Here is a 23,458-nt window from a genome sequence, read left to right as displayed (position 1 = left end):
CAGTCAGCCTGGGCTTGATTCTTAACTCTGCCGACTGTGAGCTCTGTGATCTTTGACCAGTTGCTTCAACTCTCTGTGCCTCAGTCCCTTGTCTGTATAAAAGGGCGATAACATTAGCATTGTCACAAGGATTAAATAAGGATTAAATACATTGATCTATGCAAAGAGCTTAGCACGTATTAAGTGCCATATTACTGTTGGCTATTTTTGCCCCTATTCATTATGCCAGAAAATCTTAAAAGTTTCAGGATATTGTTGTATTCATTAATAGTGTTACTGAAGTGCCTTTTGATATAAATATACAGGCTCTATTAGATTCAGAAAGACATTACTAAAATCTCTGTTTAATGGATTCATTTTTTAGTAGGTATTGTTACAATTCAGTGTTCTTTTTTTTTTTCAAAAAAATAAACTAGAGATTTTTTATTTTAAAAAATGCAATAGCCATACTATCATGAAATGATGACAGAGGTTTCATTAGCAAAACAATTAATAAAAAAGTGTATCTGTTGCAAAAATCAAAAGACGGATTTTCTTGGCAGGAAATTAGTGCCAAGTCAGTGACTCCTGAAGTCATTAGAGTATGGCCAGCAGCTCAGGATGCCGTGTTTTCTTTCACTAAGGCACGTTTCTTGGCCAGTTTAACATTTTTTTTCTCCTTAGAATTTAATGTTGTCAAAGCTATCATTAATATTTCACTCCAAATTTTTAAGAAAAAATCTTCACAAAATTAACAATATAGATCTTCAAGTAATTAGGATTACTTCAGTGTTCCCTGAAAAGAATATCATGTACGGATTAATTGCTGTTTTTTTCTTTCATTCTTTGAATTAAATTCAGTGAAAGTTTTAAGGGAAAAAAAGTCAGTTACCTATCCAATCCCTCACATTTTAATCAAACAATTTTCGCAATTACATAGAAAAACACATTTTAAACATTGCTATAAAGAATTCTCCTGTAACTGGTCACTGATTTAAGACATCAGAAGATCATGATAGGCCGCATATCTTCCAGTCACGTGATGGTAAATCTGTGAGGAAAATCAGAGTTTGGCTAATTAATAATTATCATGCATCATATATATCAATTAATAAGTATACTATTAAATAATAATAATTATAATTCAAGTTTCATTATAAAGCCCCATATTATTTTGCATTTCAGCAGATTCTCCATTCAACCCGCTTCAGGTGGAAGTTTGCTTGGACGAAAGCAGAAGTTTGGGTGCAATGAGGTAAATCAGATGAGTTGGTTTCTCTAGTTCTCATAGCCCGACAGGGAATTTTTCATTTCTTTCTCAAAAACACACTTGTCGATCTGTCACAAGGACAATGGATTACTACACACCTGTCTCTCAATGTCCGAAAGCAGCGTACTGGCGCCTATTCGAAAGAGTTCTGGCGTCAGCCATTCATCGCCCAGCTCTTCCTTCACCAGAGAGAGCCAAGCAAGGGAATCCTTGGCATTGCGGATGCCTCCTGCTGGTTTAAAGCCTACCTACAAGGGAAGGTGGGAAAGAGAACAAGGTTTATTATCACTGGAAAGCTTTAAAAAATGGTACTGCAGGGGCACTTGGGTGGCTCAGTGGGTTAAAGCCTCTGCTTTTGGATCAGGTCATGATCTCAGGGTCCTGGGATCGAGCCCCACTTCGGGTTCTCTGCTCAGGAGGGAGCCTGCTTCTTCCTCTTTCTCTCTCTGCCTGCCTCTCTGCCTACTTGTGATCTCTGTCAACTAAATAAATAAAATATTTAAAAAAAAAAAAAAAAGGTACTGCATGGGTGCACCTGGGTGGCTTAGTTGGTTGAGCTTCCGACTCTTGGTTTCGGCTCAGGTCAGGATCTCAGGGTCCAGGATCTATACCCTCGTCAGGCTCCACACTCTGCATAGGGTCTGCAGGAGAGTCTCTCCCTCTGTTCCTCCCCCTGTTCATGCACACTCTTGCTTTTACTCCTTATCAAAACTGAATAAAATCCTTAACAACAAAAAAATGGTACTGCATTACTACAGGATCTCAATTCCCTCTCTCTCTTTTCAAAGATTTTATTTATTTGACAGAGAGAGAGACACACAGCAAGAGGGGGAACACAAGCAGGGGGAGTGGGAGAGGGAGAAGCAGGTTTCCCACGGAGCAGGGAACCTAATGAGGGGCTCGATCCCAGGACCCTGGGATCATGACCTGAGCCAAAGGCAGACGCTTAATAAGTGAGTCACCGAGGCACCCCAACTCTCCCTTTTTTTAAAGTCTACTTCACTTCACCCAGCACAAGAGCTTAGATCACGGACTCATGCCCATTCACACTACAAAATGACTTTTCCAAGATTAATGGAAAGAATGTCACTGCTTCTAAGGAGACACTAATGAGCGTTAATAACCCTCATTAACATTGCACTTATTGGAAAGTCATAAACTTCAACCATCTAGACTATAGCTATAAACTGGGGATAAACAAGAGAGGTGTCAATAAATAAGGAAAACAGAGATCACAAAAGCCCATTCATCCTACATTTCTACAAGTAAGCCTGTCTAGTCACCTCTCAGCCCTTCATCCTGAGATGCAAAAGGCACACTCATGTACTGAAAATAAGAGAAGAGAATCAGGGAGACCACAGGAACCAAACTGGCAGCAATCAGGAAGGAGAGTTGACAGTTATTTTCACCAACTTTAGTGTAAGGACTTTTTTCTAAGTCGTAAGTGGAAAGAGTTCTATGAAGCAGCCAGAGCAGTCGAAAAAGCACAGTAGAAAAAGACAGTGTAGGAGCTCTTCACAGTTCAGTGGTCTTTGAAGGTGAACATAAAACAGCACGACTCAGCCAATATCTGATGTTTACAAATGATGTCCCTGAGTCCATTAGAAATGGATAAATGTGTTCTATAAACAGTAAAACCTGCTTCTCTGGATTTACTTGTCTCAAGAACTTGAATCCAGTAGAGGAGAGAATCTACAGACAGGAACAATCGAGAAAACATAGCACAGCCCAAAAACTAAAACTTAGGCGTTTGAACCCTGAGAGCCATTGATTCAATAGGTAGCCCCAACAGGGGGTTAATGGCTAAAAGAATGCTAAACAAGAGAGACAATAAACAAATGGTCCCATACATGCTTGAAAACTCAGGGTTAACCTGGACGCCGCCATTTTCCCCACTACACCACACACGATCAATCAACGGTCAAGTCCTCCCAATCTTCCCACCTTAACTTCTGTAGGTCGCCCCACCCCCCACACGCTTCCTTCATCCTCTCACTTCTGCTGGTTTAGTTCAGACCCTCATTGGTTCTCACTAACATCGGTCAGTCTCTTGTTTGGTCTCCCTGCCTCAATCACCCATTGCCACACAGCTAAGCAGCAGCCATCCACTGATCCTAACCCTACCTGCCTATTACCCAGGAGCTCAGGAGGCTCTGAAAGACTGCAGGGACATGGGGTGAGTACGGGAGATACATAGGATAAGACTACTGTGAATAGGCCCCCAAAATCAATTAGCTGGTATTAGCATACATGTTAATCATAAGCGCATTTCTGTCAATTAGGCTGTGCTGCATATAGATTTTTCCATACAGTTCAGTTGTGTCAGCAAGTCTGTTTGGCAACATTTCTAAAGAGAGGTTCTAGCATAAGTTTATCCTTTTTTTTTTTTTTTTAAGGGAGAGAATATGGAAAACATAAATCTGCAATGAAATCAGTTATGAAATATTAAACCTCTGCTGCTCAGAGTGACACTAATCATGGTCTGGAAGACGGCCCATCAGATTTTAAAACACCCCTTAAATCAATGATGTAGAAAGTTTACAGTGTGAGGGCTGCCCAGGCAACTTGTCAACAACCTGAGAGGATGCTCCTGATTTGCAGATACATACACAGGTCCTCACTGTGTGAAATCAAACGTGACTCCAATGAATGGGATTTGACTTGCATCTGTCTGTTTCCCAATAAAACTGGGACGAGCTTTGTTTATTACCTGAGGAAGAGGCCCATACAATTAAAAACAAGCACTGTGAGGCAGCAAAGAGTCCCTTCTTACTACACTCTGGCCTAGAACATGGAGCACTTAAAACTTTTATTGAAATTCTTCGCTTGTTGTCATGAGCTCTCTTGGGAAGGGCCTTGCTCATTTTGCATCCTTGTTAACAGAGGGGAACATGGCACACAGTTAACTACTCGGAACATGTTTGTTGAGAACACAGCAGGACGGTGTCTCCAATGGTGAGTTTTAACCCTGACTACAGAGCTTCCGAAACATATAGATGCCTGAGGATTACTTCTCCTCTGGAAGTGCAAGGGATGAGGGGCCCAGGCATCTACAAACATAAAAAGCTTCACATTTATTTCATTGTACTTTGGCAGAAAATAGGAACCAGCGGTCTAAACGAAGGGTGGTGGTCTCAGCGGAGGGGACCCAAGATAGAGTCTCTTTTGTAACAGCTAAGTATTTTTTTAACTGGGTCAGTGCAGAAAGGCAAAACCGAAAGAAGAGGTTACTCAAATGGAGTCAACTGTCATATGTAAGGTCACAGTAGCTAATTTTCCTATTTGTGCTTTTTTTAAGACAGGAACTTTTTCTGAAGGAGAAGATTCTGGAAGGGGTTCGCGTCCTCTCAAACCCAGTACATTCTAAAAACGGTCTCCAGTTCCAAAATGAACCGAAGAAACAGTCACATATGAAGTCATCACATCTAGGTGGCAAAGGATTAGAGGTCTTTTTCGGGTTTCCATTTGGCAGAAATCCAGAGATTGGTTTTAAAAGATGCCTTCTGAGGAGGGGCAGTCTCATTAAACAAAACAAAAACAAAAACAAAAGAAAACCAAACTACCTTTCTCACCAGTGATGTTAAAAAAAAAAAAAAATCCTTTGAGATAATTTGCAGCTAAATAAGCAACTGGAAGTGAAAAAGAAAATCCAAACTCATTTTAAAAAAAAACCTCATACGCATTTTTCTTTTTAACTTCATATGTTTCAAAAAATATGTATTATTTTCCGAAAAGCTGACAAAAGCTAGCACATACCCTCCTCAGCTTAACAGTCTTCCAAAGAGCACATCCAACTGCCATAAAACGCAAAAATGGATATTTAATTCAAGAGCTATATAACGTCTAGCTACCTTTTCCCTGCTGTTTCACAGCATTTCATTATTTTGTTTAATAAGTTCATCTCCTCGAGAATTTTCTCTTCACCTCATATTATTAAAAGTAATAAGTTTTTCTGGACCGGGGGTTTCCCAACAGAAAAACCAATTTATGTGTGTCCTTCAATAATGACAGGAAAAGATTATTTCCCATTATATTGCATACTTTTCATATCACCACCACAGCTTATCATTCAATAAATGTTACTCTGCAATTCTTTCCATTCCTCAAGGAAGTTTAATTTCTGCATTAACCTGTTTTCGCTGGCCAACGCCTTACCAGAAAGCCTCTGTGTTGTAGCAGAATTAGTTCGTTAAAGAACCCATTTAGGAATCTCTTGTCAGTGATAAAATTGTCTTCAGTTAATAAAAGCACATAAAGTGAGTTTACATCTTGATCACACATACTTACTCCCACACTCACACTCACTTTCTGTTAATCGCACATTTTTCTCCATGAATGTGTTCTTTTGTAATGAAAGGTAAATTAAACATTTATCTTCATAAAGGTAACTCATTCACACCTTCTGCATATAAAGACAGTTTTTGTGGCTGTAACTAGTATTATAAATAACATTCTCTTTACTCTAAAGAAAGATTTGCTGGCAATAATATACCTTGTTTCCAGTTTTCCAGAAGAAATCTCTAATGGCCCGTAGCATTACTATAGCTACTGGGAAAGTGGCATTTACTGTTTCTTTTCCAGTAGAGGTCTTAATAAAATCTGATCCTAAAACAAAAGGGAAAAAGAAAAAAAAAACCTCCATGTTAATTAAAAACTTATTTTTACACTTTTTAGTCACTGAAAGAAATGAGCTAGTAAATTTTTTTTCCTGAGGAGCACAACTTTATTTTTTGTTAGTTATTTGAAAAAGGAAAAACAAAATCTCTCTTTGAAATAATTCTGCCCATACTTCCCGTCCTCCACTCCAATTACTAGAAAATGAATGAAATTAAGTACCAATTGGGTTCTCACAGATTCTTGGGGCCCCTGCCTCCACATTTCCACATCATCAATGAAAATCAAGGTGGTTTATTTAATGCATAACTGAGATGAATAGAACGACGTTATGCTATGTGCTTAATATCATATATCACGACACTTTACTGTAAAACTGCAGTGCTCACGCATTTTCCCCTCATTGTCTTGTGCTTGATGGGAAGTAAGAGTCCAGCTGTGACAACACCAGAAGAATGATTTGTACTGCGCCGTTCCTTAAGGAAAGCACTGTCTTCCAATGAGATTAGGAGTTTCAAGAAAGATGTCATGCTATTTCATAACCTATAAACACCTTAAACAACTTTCTGCCTCTTGTTTCTCACATGTGTCCTAAACCTGTTGATGTAGTTTAACAGAATAGCACAAGGAGACAAAGAAATGATGATGACCGTGTGCTATACTCTGTTCTAGGTGCTTAACAAGTAATAACTCAGCCACTCCTCACAACAAGTGTATAAGGTAAGTACTAATATCCCCATTTTAAAAGATGAAATGGAGATACAGAGAGGTTAAATAACCTGCTTGGGGTAACAGTTAAGTGAGGGAGGTAGAATTCTAACCAAAGTAACACAGCTGAATCAACAGGCTATAGTGTCTCCAAGAAACTTACCTAGGGTGACAAAGTCAGGTAGCCAAACAGTCCTAGACTGTTGTTGATACTGAGAAGAGAGCACTAAACAAACTAATAAAGCTCCCACCCTTGTAAGCTGATTTTCTAGAAGAGAAAGACAATGAGTAAATATATAATAAATGTCAGGCAGAGAGAAGTGTTATGAAAAAAAGCAATGCAATGAGTTAGAGAGTGATGGAGTTGGGGAAAGGTAGCTATAGTTAAACAGTTACCAAAAAGGCATCTCTCAAGACTGAAATTCAAATACAGACTGAATGAAAGGCATCTATGAAAAGAACCATAAACAGGGAAATGCCAAGTACAAAAGCCCTGAAGTAGGCATGCGCTAAACTGATTGATGAATGAGTGAATGAATGAGACCACAGAAGCAAGGCCTGATCCCCACAGCACCAGAAATAAGACAATCAAGGGGATGAGAGCAAAGCCTCCAAACAGATCTTAAGAGGGAGGGGAACATCCCCAAAGAATTCACCAAGAGACCAAGATGTGCTTTCCTAAGGTGTGACACTGTCTTCTGAATCATTAGAACGCTTCTGGGTACTACACCAGCTATCATCTAAATTCTTCCACGCATCTTAGAAGAGAAGATTATTACAAGACCAAGGCTACATTCGGAGGCCCAAGAAAAAGGTACGGTCACTTAAAAAAACACACAATTTAAAGTTAACCAAAAGAGCCAACTCCTTTGAAAGAGTCCAGAGTTAGGGTAAGGGATGAGACTCTCTTAACATATTTGGGAGGAGCAAAGCAGAACCCCTATCATGAGAGCAACAAGAGCCCAGGTATATTAACAACAGCCTGCACATCATGTGTTTGTCCCCCTTTCTTACTGTATTTTAAGAACATTTGAGGGCAGGTTCTTTCTAGGAACCAGTTATCTTTCTAGGAACTCTGAATCCCCAGAGCATGACATACCTTCAAGGCTCAATACATGAGTTCTGGATGGATGGATGGATGGATGGATCAAGTTGGTTGATAGATGGATGGCCACAGCTACCAAGAAAAAGCAAACTATAATATTTCCCATCCTTAACTGACTAATGAGAAAGGGAAGGCAGTTTTGAGTTTCATTCCAGTTCAGGTAACAAAACTGGACAGGTGGCTCAGAAGAATATATTATTTTACTTATTTTTAAATAAACTATAAATTTTAGAACAGATGTAAAGCTAGAGAAACATCAAACTAGTACAGTTTCCACATGCCCTACACCCAGTTTCCCCTATTATTAACAATATTTCTACATTTGTTACAATTAATGAGCCAAGACAGATATATTACTATTAACCCAAATCCATACTTTATTTAGATTTCTTTAGTTTTACTTAGAAGCCAATCGCATCCAGAATATTCTGATATGTACATTTATAATACTGCCATGGGTTCCTCTTAGTTGTCTCAGTTTCTTGGACTTGCCTTATTTTTATGACCTTGACAGTTTGAGGAGTACCGGTCAAGTATTTTATAAAAGCTCCCTCAGTTGGGACTTGTCTAACATTTCTCTTATGATTAAACTGGGGTTTTGGGTTTCTGGGGAGGAAGACCATAGAGGGAAAGTGCCATTCTCACCATATCATATCAAGTGTACCTTCCATCAACATGATCTACCACTAGTGATGTTGACTGTATGCACCTGGGAGGTCGTGTTTTCTGGGTTTCTCTATTGCAAAGTCACTCTCTTTCCCCTACTTTCCATACTGTCTGCCTTGGGAAGAAGCCCTCATGTGTATCCCACACTTACGGAATGAGGAATTATAATTTACCACCTTTAGGGGGAATAAATTATGTGGGCTTTTTGTACATGGGAGATTAGTCTCCTCTCATTTGCTTATTTACAATTATTTATATCAGTACAGACTCAGAGATATTTATTTTATACTTGGCTTTATAATCCGATATTACTTTATTTCATTGCTCAAATGGTTCTAGCTTTGACCACTGGCGGCTCTTTCAGTTCCTTCCTATATCCCTTTGACACACCTCTATCACGTAGAATTTTTGTTTTTTAAAGCACTTCCTTTGGTATTGCCAAATGCTCCAGGTTTATCTTTTATGCTTTCTGCTCTAGTCCTAGAATAAGCCATTTCTCTAAGGAGCTCTAGTTTCTCTTCTTAGAGGATGGTATTAGAACCCAAAATCTTGGTGCTAGGTGTACTCACTGCTACAGTGGGGTCTTGTTTCCAGCTCTCTCTGCTGCCTAGCAAGGAAATCTACATATGTACAATAATCCATTTATACAAACACATCTTTTAATAATTCCACATTTAGCAATCTATATTTGTATTAAACTAAACACACATAATACTGTTGACTCCAACTCTAACCCATTACCGCATGGATCATTCCAGCCCTCTCCCCCTTCTTTACCTGTAAACTTCCACTTCAACAGTGAGAAACCAAGCATCGACATGTGTCACGCATTTCATTGTTCACATTCAGTCTCCACACATAGTGATCTCAGAACTGTTACCTACACCATGGGAAACAACTTTATCAACACCTATACAATGCTCATGTGCATTTTCCTGTATCTTTAGCTTTACAGCCCACACTCGCTTACAGATTTTTTTTTTTTTTTTGAGAGAGAGAGAGAAGGAGTAAGAGCAAGGTGAGGAGCAGAGGAGAGGGAGAAGCAGACTCCCCACTGAGCAGGGAGCCTGACTCGGGGATCAATCCCCAGACCCTGGGATCATGACCTCAGCCGAAGGCACACGCTTAACCGACTGAGACACCCAGGCACCCAGCCGACCCTCATTTATAATGTTATTCAGGTCAGCACCTTTCTTTCTACCTCCTTCAGGGATGCCGTTTCGTATATTTGTAATACAGTTAAAGATTCTTTGTTCCCAGTCCACATTCTATCTTGGAATCCCCTGATCATGTAAATGATTTTTTATTTGCATACATTAAAGTTCAGTCTTCATGGAGGTTCTAGTAGTTCGACAAATGTATAGTGTCACATATGCATCATTACAGGCTTGCACAGAACATTCTCCCCATGCTAAAAATCCCCCATGTGCCACATCTGTGTCTTCCCCCACCATGCCAACAACCACTGATCACTTTACTATGGCAACCATTTTCCCTTTTCCAGAATGTCATGTGTAGGAATCATACAGCCTTTTAGGCTGTCTTTTCACTTAGCAATATGCATATAAGGTTTAATACTCATGTCTTTTCATGCCTTGACAGTTCATTTCTTTTTATTGATAAATAATATTCCATTATCTGGATGTACCCTAATTTGTTTAACTATTCACCTATTAAAGGATATCTTGGTTGCTTCAGTTTGGGGCAATTATGAATAAAGATGGTACAAACATTCATAGGCAGGATTTTGTGTGGACATAAATTTTCAAATCAGTTGGGCACATACTGAGAGGGACAAATGCTAGAATATATGGTAAGACCATATTTTGCTTTGAAAGAAACTGCCAAATTATCTTCCAAAGATTCTGCATTCCCAACAGAAGGAATGAGAGTTCCTGATGCTCTATATCTTCACTAGCAATTGGTGTTATCAGTTTTCGGATTTTATCCAATCTATTTGGTGGACATATAGATTACACACATATTTTTGTTGGCTCATACCCAAATAATGAATTTATGGATTGCTATTATGAATGATAATAGTTCTGAATTTCAAATTCCCATGGTTTACACTGCTAGTAGATGGAAAGGCAAGAGACTTTCTATATTAATATTGTATCATGCAACCTTGGTAAACTCACTCAGTAGTTTTCAAGAGCCTGTTGTTCTGGGGGGTGGATTTTTTGCTCTGTGAACAAAGACAGTTTTATATGGTTCCTCCTGTATTAATTTCTTGGGGTGGTTGTAACAAATTGTAATAAACTTGGTATCTTAAAGCAACAGCAATTTATTTTCTCACAGTTCTGTAGGGCAGAAGTCCAAATCAAGTTGTCAGCAGGGATGCACATCTTGTGGAGGCTCGAGGGAGAAATCTGTTCCCTAAGTCGCCCAGCCTCTTAGAGTTGCCAGCGTTCCTTAGATGCATCACTCAGACCTCTGCCTCCATCTTTACATCGCCTTCTCTTCTGGGCAGAAACTGTCTCTTTCTCTGCCTCTCTCTGATAATAACGTTTGGGATGGCATTTAGGTCCCACTTGGATAATCTGGAATAATCACTTCATCTCAAAGAGCCTTCATTTAATCACAACTGCAAAGACCCTTTTCCCCAAATGAGGTAACAGTCACAGGTTTGCGGGGGAGGGGGGATTAGGACGTGGTCATATCTCTGGGACCCATTATTGGCCTGCCCCACTTCCCAATCCGTACTTATCTAATTTCCTTCTTCTGTCTTCTTGCACTAGCTAGGACTCTCCAGAACAGTGTCGAATAGGAACATTCTTGGTGTATTCTTAGGGCAACTTTCGGGGAATGGTGTCTAGTTTCTCAGAGTGTGTTAGTTAAAGGTTGTTTGTAGATGTTCTTTCTAGTATTCCTAGTCTTCTGAGAGCTTTTATTATAAATGCATGTTAAAATCTGTCAAATGACTCATCTGTGTAATTTGATATGACCATATGATTTTTCCCCTGTAATGTACTGATATGGTGGATTACATTACACTGAACCAGTCTTGCGTACCTGGAGTATATCCACCTTGGTCATCGGATACAATTCTTTTTATTCATTGTTGAGCTCATTTTGCTAATATGTTGTTGAGGACTTTTTTGCATTTATGTTCATAAGTAATACTGATCTATACTTCTCCTTTCTTGCAATATCTTTATGTGGCTTTGCTATGGCCACACAAAGTGAGTACTCTCTCTTCTTCAATTTTCTGGAAGAGATAGAGAATTGGTAATATTTCATCCTTAAATGTTTGGTAGAATTCATCAGTGACACCATTTTTGACCAGTGTTTTCCTTAATTTCCTTTTAATTTTTCAATAATTTAATAAATTATTAAATAAATACTAAAGAAAATTATTTTATAATACTCTGGAATTAAAATATAGTTTTATAAAAGGTTATAACATAGTTTCTGTAAGTAAATACATGCTTGCATATTTATTATTATATATAATATTTACAAACTAAATAAAATTAAAATAATTTCTTTAATAGATAAGGGCTCATGTGGACCATTTCTCCTTGCAGATATTAATCCAACTTGAAAATCAATAATCAGTTTAAATGTTAGTGGTCTAAATAAAATCATAGATTATGATTATGTTGTTTATGAGAAATCCACTTTAAAAATAAATATTTAGAAGATTAAAAATAATGGGATGGAAAAAGATACATTAATCAAAGTAAAGCAGAGTACCCATATTAATTTTGGACAAAGCAGACTTCAGAAAAAGCAATATTATCAGGGATAAAAAAGGGTCTTACATTATGATAAAGGGGTCATTTCTCCAAGGAGACACAATAATCCTAAACATGTAGGCAACTAATAATAGAGAATCAAAATATGTGAGGCAAAATTTGATAGAACTGAAAAACAGACAAATCTATCACTCTATCTAGAGACTTCAAAACCCCTCTCTCAGTAATTATCTGATAAACAGGGAGAACATGAGCAAAGATATATTGAACTTTAAGAGAATTATCAGTTATCAAGATCAAACTGGTATTTATAGAAAGTTTTATAAACAAAAAACAACAGCAAACTACATATTTTCAAGTTCACAGAGGACATTTATCAAGATAGGGCTTTTTGTCTTATTTTTCTTTCTTAATATTTATACCTCTTTTTCTGTTTTCCCTGGATTTAACTGAGTATTATATATGGTTTCATTTTATCTCCTCTCAGCATATCAATTATACTTTCTTCTTTATATTTTCTTTACTGGTTGCCCTAGAGTTTTCAAAATGCATTTTTTTCAATTACAAAATTTTATTTTAGAAATTCTTAATGTTTAATAAAGTATAAATTCTAGATTTCAGCAAAAGCTATACTTTTTTAAAAATTCCACTTTTAGACAACACACACAAATGGAAAAACATTCCATGCTCAGGGGTTGGAAGAACAAATATGGTTAAATTTTCCATATTACCCAAAACAATATACAGATTTTTTTTTCAATTTATTTATTTTCAGAAAAACATTATCCATTATTTTTTCACCACACCCAGTGCTCCATGCAACCCATGCCCTCTATAATACCCACCACCTGGTACCCCAACCTCCCACCCTCCCCCCCGCCACTTCAAACCCCTCAGATTGTTTTTCAGAGTCCATAGTCTCTCATGGTTCACCTCCCCTTCCAATTTACCCAAATTCCCTACTCCTCTCTAACGCCCCTTGTCCTCCATGCTATTTGTTATGCTCCACAAATAAGTGAAACCATATGATAATTGACTCTCTCTGCTTGACAAAAGTTGGGTATTCATCCTTTCTGCCTCCATCAGAAAGGATGAATACCCAACTTTTGTAGCAACATGGACCGGACTGGAAGAGATTATGCTGAGTGAAATAAGTCAAGCAGAGAGAGTCAAATACATTTTTAACAAATTTAAGTATACCTTCAAATAATAGTCTACCACAACACAGGTACTGCAGGTACCTTGAACAAAGAATTCCCAATTCTTCCCTCCTATCCCATTCATGTGGTATTAATTACCCACTACACTATTGCTATTATTTTAAACAGTTAACTTTTAGATCAATTGAAAAAAAAAAGTAATTTATTTTTATTCTTCATGTATTCCTTCTCTGATATTCTTCCTTTTTTAATGGAGATGAGAGTTTCTGATATATGTCATTTTCCTGCTCCTTACAGAACTTTTTTAAACATTTCTTAGAGGGCAGGTCAGTTGGCAACATATTCCCTGAGTTACGTAAATCCGAGTGCTTTCACTTTTGAAGGAAAATTTCACTGGATATAGATTTTTTTGCTTGGGATTTTTTTTTTCTTTGAACATTTAAGTACTTCGTTCTACTCACTCCTTGCTGATGTGGTTTCCAGTGAGAAGTCATTGTAATTACTTCCTTTATTTTCTATAGGTATGGTGTTTTCTTTCTCTGGCTTTTTTCAAGATTTTCTATTTGTCTTTGGTTTCCTTCAGGTTGATTTTATATATTTAGGTGTAGTTTTTTTTTGCTTGGCTTGGTTTTTTCCATATTTATCCTGTGGTGTTCTCTGAGCTTCCTGGATCCATGGTTTGGTTTTCTGTCATTAAGTTTGGAAAATTCTCAGCCATTAATTCAAACATGTTGGCTGTTCCATTTTCTTTCTTTTTTTCTTTTATTAAATTAATTTATTTATTTTCAGAAAAACAGTATTCATTATTTTTTCACCACACCCAGTGCTCCATGCAATCTGTGCCCTCTATAATACCCACCACCTGGTACCCCAACCTCCTACCCCCCCGCCACTTCAAACCCCTCAGATTGTTTTTCAGAGTCCAGAGTCTCTCATGGTTCACCTCCCCTTCCAATTTACCCCAACTCCCTTCTCCTCTCTAACACCCCTTGTCCTCCATGATATTTGTTATGCTCCACAAATAAGTGAAACCATGTGATAATTGACTCTCTCTGCTTGACTTATTTCACTCAGCATAATCTCTTCCAGTCCCGTCCATGTTGCTACAAAAGTTGGGTATTCATCCTTTCTGATGGAGGCATAATACTCCATAGTGTATATGGACCACATCTTCCTTATCCATTCATCTGTTGAAGGACATCTTGGTTCTTTCCACAGTTTGGCGACCGTGGCCATTGCTGCTATAAACATTGGGGTACAGATGGCCCTTCTTTTCACCACATCTGTATCCTTGGGGTAAATACCCAGGAGTGCAATGGCAGGGTCATAGGGAAGTTCTATTTTTAATTTCTTGAGGAATCTCCACACTGTTCTCCAAAGAGGCTGCACCAACTTGCATTCCCACCAACAGTGTAAGAGGGTTCCCCTTTCTCCACATCCTCTCCAACACATGTTGTTTCCTGTTTTGTTAATTTTGGCCATTCTAACTGGTGTAAGGTGATACCTCAATGTGGTTTTAATTTGATTCTCCCTGAGGGCTAGTGATGATGAATCAGGCAAACATATCAAAAAATGGGCAGAAGATATGAACAGACACTTCTCCAATCAAGACATACAAATGGCTGTTCCATTTTCTCTTTCTTCTTCTGCTATTTCAATTATCCATGTGTTACACCTTTTGAAATTGTCCCTCAGTTTTTGTTCTGTTTTTCTCATCCTTTTATCTCTTTATTTATGTTTCAGATTCAGAGGTTTCTTTGGATTTATCTTCATGGTCACTGATTCTATCCAGTCTTCTAATGAGTCTTGTCAAGGCATTCTTCATTCTGCTGCAGTGTTTTTGATTTCTAGCTTTTCCTTTTGTGTATTTCTTAGAATTTCTACCTCTCTACTTACCTGGCCTATCATCCCTTCATGTTGTCTATTTCTCCCATTGGAATTATTAACATATTAGTCATAATTATTTTAATTTTCTCTTTCTGATAATACCAACATCTATGTCATATCTGAATCTGGTTCTGATGCTTGTTTTGTCTCCACAGACTGTGTTTTTTCTTGCCTTTTAACATCTCTTGTAACTTGTTGTTGGAAGCCAGACATGACATATTAGGAACAGAGATAAACAGGCCTTTCGTGTGACATTTTATGCTAATCTGGCCAGGAGCTTGGCTGTGTTTTATATTTGCTGTAGTCACCAGTGCCAAAGTCTTCAATGCTATAGTATCCTTATTTTTTGTCTGCCCTGTTTACTCTAGGCTTCCTACGTCTTCTTTCTCAGAAAGAAGCTGAGTTTAAGCTCTGTTAGCTGTAATCCATTAGATTACTAGAGTCTTGTTGGTGTGATATTAACAAATAGGGGAGAACAAGCATTTCATAATTCTATGATTAAACTTCAGTCTTTCAGTGGACTTTAGGTTATAACCTTCCCAAATGTGTCTTAGCTTTTCTATTCCACTTTGATGAGGCAGGAAGAGTGAAAGGGAAATGCTCTCCCAGATGAGATATGATTCTAGCAAGTTCTTTTGCTTTGGAGAGCAGGCCTTTGTTAAGGAGAATGCTTTGTACATATTTTGCAAAGATTATCTCCCCCCCACCCCTGCCGCCAGAGCCAAGAGAAGATCTTTCTCGGCTCTTCACTGTGAGAACCTGGGGTTCCTGGAGGTAAGACCGACAAAAGTGCTGGCATCACACTCAGCTTCCAACAAGTTGCCACCATTATCACTTAAGTGTTTTTACCAGTTTATGGCTCTAGTAGATCTTGGTTGACTCTCAGGAGTCACCATCTCTCCAGACTTTGAAGTAGCAGCTTACCCTGAGACCTAAGTTCTTGAGGAAGCATAAGGTCTGACCACTTGATATTAGTGTTTAAGGACAGTAAATTTGGTGTGTTTTGGATGGGCTGAGGATAACTAAGAGCCAGAGACCACACAAGAGATTAAAACAGCAGTTCAGACATACAGCTATTTCTTTATGTCCAGGAATAAGACTTAGCTTTAATTACACAAAATACTTCAGAAAGTACATTAGTATTTTACTACTGTCAAAAGAACAATGGATTTTCCAGTGGGACTAAGTGGGCACACACTTTTGTTTTACTTCTTATTTTAATATTGCTTCCCTTGCCCCTCTGCTAAAACAAAATTACCTTAGAGAAATAAATGCTAGATTTCAAATACCAATATCACAGAGCACCATAAACTCTCCTCAGGGGTCATGTAAATCCAACACTGACCAAACTCACCTCTGCTCAGCTTCAGGAAAAAAACCTTCTGAGAATATATCTCACAATTAAAACAGCTATCCATATAAATGTTCCTCTATCAGTGCCCACAATTTCAAGGAAATGACTAAACTAGGAGATAAAAGACCTGAAAAGTCCAAAGTAACACATTAAGTGGACCTGAATTCAAATGTGGTTAGTTGAAACTAACATTAATAATAAATTTATAGTATTATATTCAATTGTATGTTTTTAATTTTCTTAATCTGAAATCTCTAGCACAATACTTTTTTTGTGGTCTAAAGCAACTCAAAGCTTTTCTAAGGTCTGTAATTACAAGTCTCCATGGTACAGTTTCATTAAAAACTTTCATTAAACAACAGCTGCCCTTGTATATGGTCTTCTAATCAATTTGGTCAAACAGAATGACTTCTAATCAGCTGTTGATAAAAATAGAAGATGAAATTTTAATTCTAATAGATTAACCACAAACTCAAGACAGTCTTCAAAATCCATCTAGCTCTATTCTCCAGTGGATTTAATGACTATTCAGCAACTCATTACTAAATAGAACAAGATGAACATTTTCCAGTTCATTAAAGAAATGTACTATGTATTTTTGCATTGTCCTCATGATTCGTTACAGGGAGTCTTAATTACAAGATAATGGATAATGGTTATTAAATGCAGACTGCAGTAATGAAGCTCTATTCATTTGCGAACCTCAGAGACTGCAAAGAGAGGAAAATAAAATTACTAGCTTCAAAAGATTAACGGATCAAATTATTATTCAATTTTGAAAATCTCATTCAGACTTCATAGAAACAAGAAGAGATTAAAAACTAGTATTAAGACCACAGTAGTACATTAAAAAAAATAATATCTTAAGGCTATTACTGCATAATAAGCTTCAGATGTGATTATTAGAAAAACATATAGCTAACAATGGGAAAACATACATTTTTATTTCCCGAACAAATCTTATTTATGAGATAGGAAGTTACTAGCAGGATCTTAAAGACAGTTGTGGCGAACACGGAAGAACCATGTGCCTCTGGTACAAAAGAACAGCACAATGGAAGGTATTATTAACATTTTATACTTTGCTAATGAAAAATAGGATTTAAAATCAACTGCTGCTTGAGAAAGCTTGTCATTAAGCGGAATTCATGCCAACCCTATAATAAGAGCTTCTGGGCACATTATTCATTAGCACCATGTTTTCTATCGCTCTCTAAGAAATTACCGATTAAAGTTAGCAAGAGAGTTTTGCATGGTGATTCTGATACTAATTTGTACTTGCAATCTGCAATGGGCCACTTTTTTTTTAAACAAATATAATGCGCAGAAATATGAAGCCCCAGATGAAAACATTTTCTTTGAAAGTATGGTCTTTCATTCAACATAGACTTGAAAATAATTTGGGGTGAGATAGAAAGATCCAGTGTTACGGCTGAAGAACTGGCCAGGCTAAAGACGGAAGCAGAGGGCCCTGTGGGAGGTACTGGTATGGTGCTAATACTCAATCTGGAGACAATTAAACCACAATGACATCCTTACATGGTCCAGGGATAAAAACTAACCTTGTGAAAGGGGAAGTTTTTTAAAAGAGAGAGGAAAAGCTTAAGAAGGAAAGAAAAAACCGAAAACACCTGCTTTCTCCGTTCTTTCCTTCAATCTAGAGAATGAGCTCTGAAAATACTCCTCAGTTGGTCTAGTCCGTCATGTGAGCCAGGCAACAGAGCATCACAATTAAGCAGCAAGGCATGTTCAAGCAGAATGGCAATCAGAAAGCAATCACAATCTCAGAGTTAGAAAATATCTCAAATACCCCAAGGGTAAGATTAGTTCATGATAACCACATTCCTTGCAGTTGCCTTCCCCTCAATAAAAATAAAAACGTAGCCATTTAAAATAATGCAGAACAGTATGATTCAAATGGAAAACAAGGTGGGGACTCTGACTATATAATCCTTGGTAATTGACAGTAATGTCCCTGGGAGAATATTCTAAACCATTACGCTAACCATACAAAGATATGTGTTAGAACTGCTTGACGCAAACAAGAGTCCCTGAGTTATGTCTAATGTGACAAGTTTCCCTTCACTTCTAAAACTTAGGTGATTTGAAATGAGTTTCAGAACTGTAATAATGCTAGAGATGGAGTTTCCAGCCAATGCAAACAACATCTCTTCTAGAGGAGATGTAAATTATTTACTCTTTCAAACAACGCTAAATGTTTTGTTTTTCATTTTTTTTTAACAAATTCGGAAAAAGAAAAGGATTATTGAACTTAACTGTTTACAACGCCATACTGTCAGCAAACTGAGAAACGACAGAATGTTTCCTAAACCTCACTCGTCTCTTCCTCTAATTTTTCTTTATTTTAAAGAGAGAGAGGAAAAGAGAGTAAGAGCACGTGTGAGAGCAGGAGAGGCTAAAGGGGAGGGAGAAGGACAAGCAGACTCCGTGCTGAGCACGGAACCCCACCAAGGGCTCCATCCCATGACCGCGGGATAATAACCCGAGACAAAAGTAAGAGTCCAAACACAAGCAGAGGAAATAGGGAAGGGAGAAGCAGGTTCCCCACTGAGTTGGGAGCCTGATGTGGGGCTCCATCCTAGGACCCTAGGATCATGACCTAAGCCAAAGGGAGACACTTAAGGACTGAGCCACTCAGGCGCCCCAAGATGGGATCAGGGCAAACTGAAGGTTGCTGGGGGATGAAGGGGGGTAGGGAGAGGTTTGTGGGGTTATGGATACTGGGGAGAGTATGTGCTGTGAATGTGCTGTGAAGTGTGTAAGCCTGACGAGTCACAAACCTGTACCCCTGGGGCAAATAATTATTATATGTTATAATAATAATCATCATAATAAAGCAGCAAGAGTTGGAAGCCCCACCGAGTCACCCAGGTGCCCCTAATTTTTAATATTGTATTAGTGCTCCTGAGGATGTTTGTGAATATCAGTTCAGAAATGAGCTCCCCAAATTAGGCTGCACTTCTGAGTTTTTGGGTTTTTTAAAAAGACTTTATTTTTCTGAGAGAGAGAGCATGAGAGGGGTAAGGGTCAGAGGGAGAAGCAGGCTCCCTACTGAGCAGAGGGCCCAGATGTGGGACTTGATCCTCAGACTCCAGAATCACAACCTGAGCAGAAATGCAGACACTTAACCGAGTCACCCAGGTACCCTGAACTTCTGAGTTTTTACCTCTCTTCTTCTTCCTCCCTCTTTTGAGTAAGGCTTTCGGGAAGGGAAGTTGAGATAAATGAGTCCTAGAAGATTTACAATTAAAACAAAGGTTCTGGGGTGCCTGAGTGGCTCAGCGGGTTAGGCCTCTGCCTTCAGCTCGGGTCATGATCTCAGGGTCCTGGGATCAAGCCTGCTTCCCCCTCTCCCTTTCTCTGCCTCTCTGCTTACTTGTGATCTCTGTCTGTCAAATAAATAAATAAATAAATAAAATCAATCTTAAAAACAACAACAACAAAAAAAAAGGTTCTGAAATTAAGATAATGGGGATGGTTGCAAAACTTTGTGAATATACTAAAACTCCCTGAACTACACACTTTCAAGGTGAATTTTATCTTATGGGAATTACATCTCAACTTAAAATAAAAAAGCAAAAGAGAATGTATTCATGAGAAAGAGGGAGGAAAAAAATAACTATCCAATAAAATTAACTCTAGAGGCACCTGGGTGGCTCAGTTGTTAAGAGTCTGTCTTCAGCTTGCACCATGATCCCAGGGATCCTGGGATAGAGCCCCACATTGGGCTCCCTGCTCAGCAGGAAGCCTGCTTCTCCCTCTTTCTCTGTCCTGGCTTGTGTTCCCTCTCTCGCTGTCTCTGTTGAATAAATAAATAAAATCTGTAAAAAATAAAATAAAACTTACTCTAAGTAAAATTATCAATAAGATGACAAATCAAGTATGTATAATCAACTGTACCCTCACCCCTTTCTTGAACTCGTGTATTTTGTTTGTTTTTTGTTTTTAAAGATTTTATTTATTTATTTATTTGACAGACAGAGATCACAAGTAGGCAGAGAGGTAGGCAGAGAGAGAGGAGGAAGCAGGCTCCCTGCTGAGCAGAGAGCCTGATGCGGGACTTGATCCCAGGACCCTGGGATCATGACCTGAGCCAAAGGCGAGGCTTAACCCACTGAGCCACCCAGGCACACCTGAACTCATGTTTAAAGGCAACGCCTAGTGCTCTCTGTAAGTGGTTCCCCCCAGCTCCCAAGTAGGACATCCACAATCCATGCTTCCTCTCTAATTGTCATCAATCATTACAACATAACATTTAGCTGTCATTGCTTGAAATAGATATGTTACCTGTTGACAATGTTTTGCTCAGTAGATGGAAGTTAACAAATGAGCAGCACTCATATTCAAAGCACTAACCAACTTGAAGCACTACTTTTGAAGAAAAAATACTTCAACACACTTAACATTCCTTGAAAAGATTCTGGAAGAGTGGCACCAACACTGATAATTTCATGCTGGTCAAAGAGAGAGAATTTTAATGAAAGGACCTTTGAGGATCAGCTCAATGATGCCTCTGGGATTCAGAGAGCACCCTGTGCACAGTCTGGGTCCACACTGTCCAAGATGGCAGTCACTCACTGATACAGCTACTGAGTGTTGTTGATCTCCACTGGGATGTGCCAGAAGAGCAAAAGGCACAAAGGGATTTAAAGATTTAGTATAAAAAATGTAATGTCAAATGTTTCAGGGGCGCCTGGGTGGTTCAGTGGGTTAAAGCCTCTGCTGTCAGCTCGGGTCATGAGCCCAGGGTCCTGGGATTGAGCCCCGTGTCAGGCTCTCTGCTCAGCAGGGAGCCTTCTCCCTCCTCTCTCTCTGCCTGCGTGTGATCTCTGTCAAATAAATAAATAAAATCTTTAAAAAATGTTTCATAAATAAGTTTAAATTGATTACACACTGAAATGATATATACTGGGTTAAATAACATACATTATTATAATTACTTCCACCAGTTTCTTTTTACTTTACTAATGTAGTTATTACAATTTTTTAAATTATATATCTCTATTAGATGGCACTAGTCTAGAGCTTCAATGAGACACCAAAGTCTGTAATCACTCTGTGTAGGCTACAATTTGATGTCCTTTTAAATTAACATCCTTTGCATGTTTGTTTACATTTATTTAGGAAAAAAAGGTTTAATTCTGCCTTAGAGGGAGAATAAGAAGATCCCTGGTGATAGCACTTAACTATTCTCTTAACCAAGCAATTCAGCTCTGCCCCCAAATCTGAATCTTTCACTCAGCCAAACAAAAGTTCTGTAATTAACCAGACCCACCTTTCTTGAAAAGTGTAGACTATCCATCTGGAGAACTAAGAGCATGTCCCTGGAATGTCTCATACCCAATCCCATTCATATACTGTAGAGGAATTCTAGTAACTGCAAAATTCTAGTAACTGCAGAGAAAACCACCATTTTCAATGGTTTCAATATGTTTTATGGGTTAGCACCCTAGGAAATTGGCCAGCTGACCATCCCTTAATCCTGTCTAGAACTGGCCTTGCTTTCAGTTTTCAAACAGACAGGACTAAGCCTGAAACTGCATTGACCATATATGCCTTGTGCTTATAGCTCTGTGCTCAACCCAACCACTCTCCTTCTCAACCCTTCCATAGCCACTCAACTAACACTTACTGACCATCTACTAAGTACCAGTACCATTGTCCACATGTAGACACAGCAGCATGTACAAGTCAAGACTATCCTTTACAGGACTCTGTACCATTAGAGGCAACAATGACTTAGGTATAGATGTTATATTCACTTTCTCTTAGTCTGGCTACTTAAATTAAAAAAAAAAAAATCTTTATCTGTCTCCATCACATTACCCTCAGTTTTTCAGAGAGCACTGTGGCAGTGCTGAGAAGGAAAAAATGAGATTCTTGAGATTAGGCTAGTACCCTATGATCAAACAAAAATGCCAGAAATACCCACAGGCATTGTTATTGTATAGGTGTAATGGTTTGGATAAAGTAGTAAAGTGTTTCAGATGCAATATAAAGTGAAAACATCAATCTGTAAATCAAGTTACTGATGCCAAATGCCTCAAAATCAAAATGCTTTCCTTTTTAGCCAGCTCCTGCAGCTGAACCTCCTGATGTAGGGATTTACTATGTTAAGCAAATGTCCTCTATTGATATGGTAGTTTTAAAGTCATCTTATCTTAAAATGACACAAGCATATCTAACATATTCTTTTTTCCTCTGCATTTGATGGGAAGAAAAAGGGAGATGGAACCTCAGTACAAGGTAAAATGTGATTTGGTATCACTAAACTTTGGCAAAGAAGAGTAAAATGAAGCAGCATTTTAACAAAATAACAAGCTAGATATGCTTCAAACAACTGAATTTCATTTTGATTGTGCTTTCTATTGTCACTAGCAAGTTTGGAATGTATAGTATATATTAACATTAAAAGTCAGGTACGCTCGTGTGGAATCTATTAACTTGAGAGAAAATTACTCAAATTGAAGAAATAGCTGCTTAAAATGGATTTAGAAATACATTTTACTGAACAAAGCAAGCTAGAAAATTAGGCTACTTTATCTGGATTAGAAAGTGCTATGAATTTTAAACACAAAGCTTTTAAAAACAATGCAAAGCATATTTGAGATTATCATACCTCAATGTCATCATAAATCTTTTTTTTCCAACAATGGATGCTAAGTGTGTAGAGTTCCTTTCGACAGTGACCTGTCTTTCATAAAAGAAGTTGTGTTAGTTTTTCTGTGGGGAGTTTTATCTCTAGGTGATTGTTTCACTGTACCTGGAGACTCCTATCGTATGCTTCTCATTAGCGGATCTACACCTTGAAAAGGCTCAGAACAGAAAGTATTTGCCATGTGGAGCCTTGGAGTTGGCCCCTGGGGTCACCACAGTTAGCACTTGCCAACCCCTTCCAAAGACAATGCTGCCTCTCTCCTACTGTACACCGTTTTCACATTAGAATTCTGTCTCTATTTCTCAAGGAGGCAAGCCTTCATTTTTAGCTTTCTT

General features: G+C 38.2%; 1 protein-coding gene across 1 annotated transcript in view; it reads right to left on the bottom strand.

Moving 5' to 3' along the window:
- Nucleotides 1-324: 324 nt before the first annotated feature.
- DERA (deoxyribose-phosphate aldolase) overlaps nucleotides 325-23,458 on the bottom strand; it is a 115,610-nt gene continuing 92,476 nt past the window's right edge. Inside the window, exons 7-9 of the mRNA XM_044227039.1 lie at nucleotides 5,742-5,854; nucleotides 1,348-1,497; nucleotides 325-1,030 (exon numbers count right to left, since the gene is read on the bottom strand). Of these exons, the coding sequence (XP_044082974.1) occupies nucleotides 974-1,030; nucleotides 1,348-1,497; nucleotides 5,742-5,854 (320 nt within the window). The 3' untranslated portion in view covers nucleotides 325-973. The remainder of the gene's footprint in view (nucleotides 1,031-1,347; nucleotides 1,498-5,741; nucleotides 5,855-23,458) is intronic.

This window comes from Neovison vison, chromosome 12, assembly GCF_020171115.1.
Source record: "Neovison vison isolate M4711 chromosome 12, ASM_NN_V1, whole genome shotgun sequence".
In the NCBI taxonomy this organism is placed as follows: Eukaryota; Metazoa; Chordata; class Mammalia; order Carnivora; family Mustelidae; genus Neogale; species Neogale vison.
The sequence above is the reverse complement of the archived record's forward strand: the minus strand, read 5'-3'. Positions and strand labels throughout refer to the sequence as shown.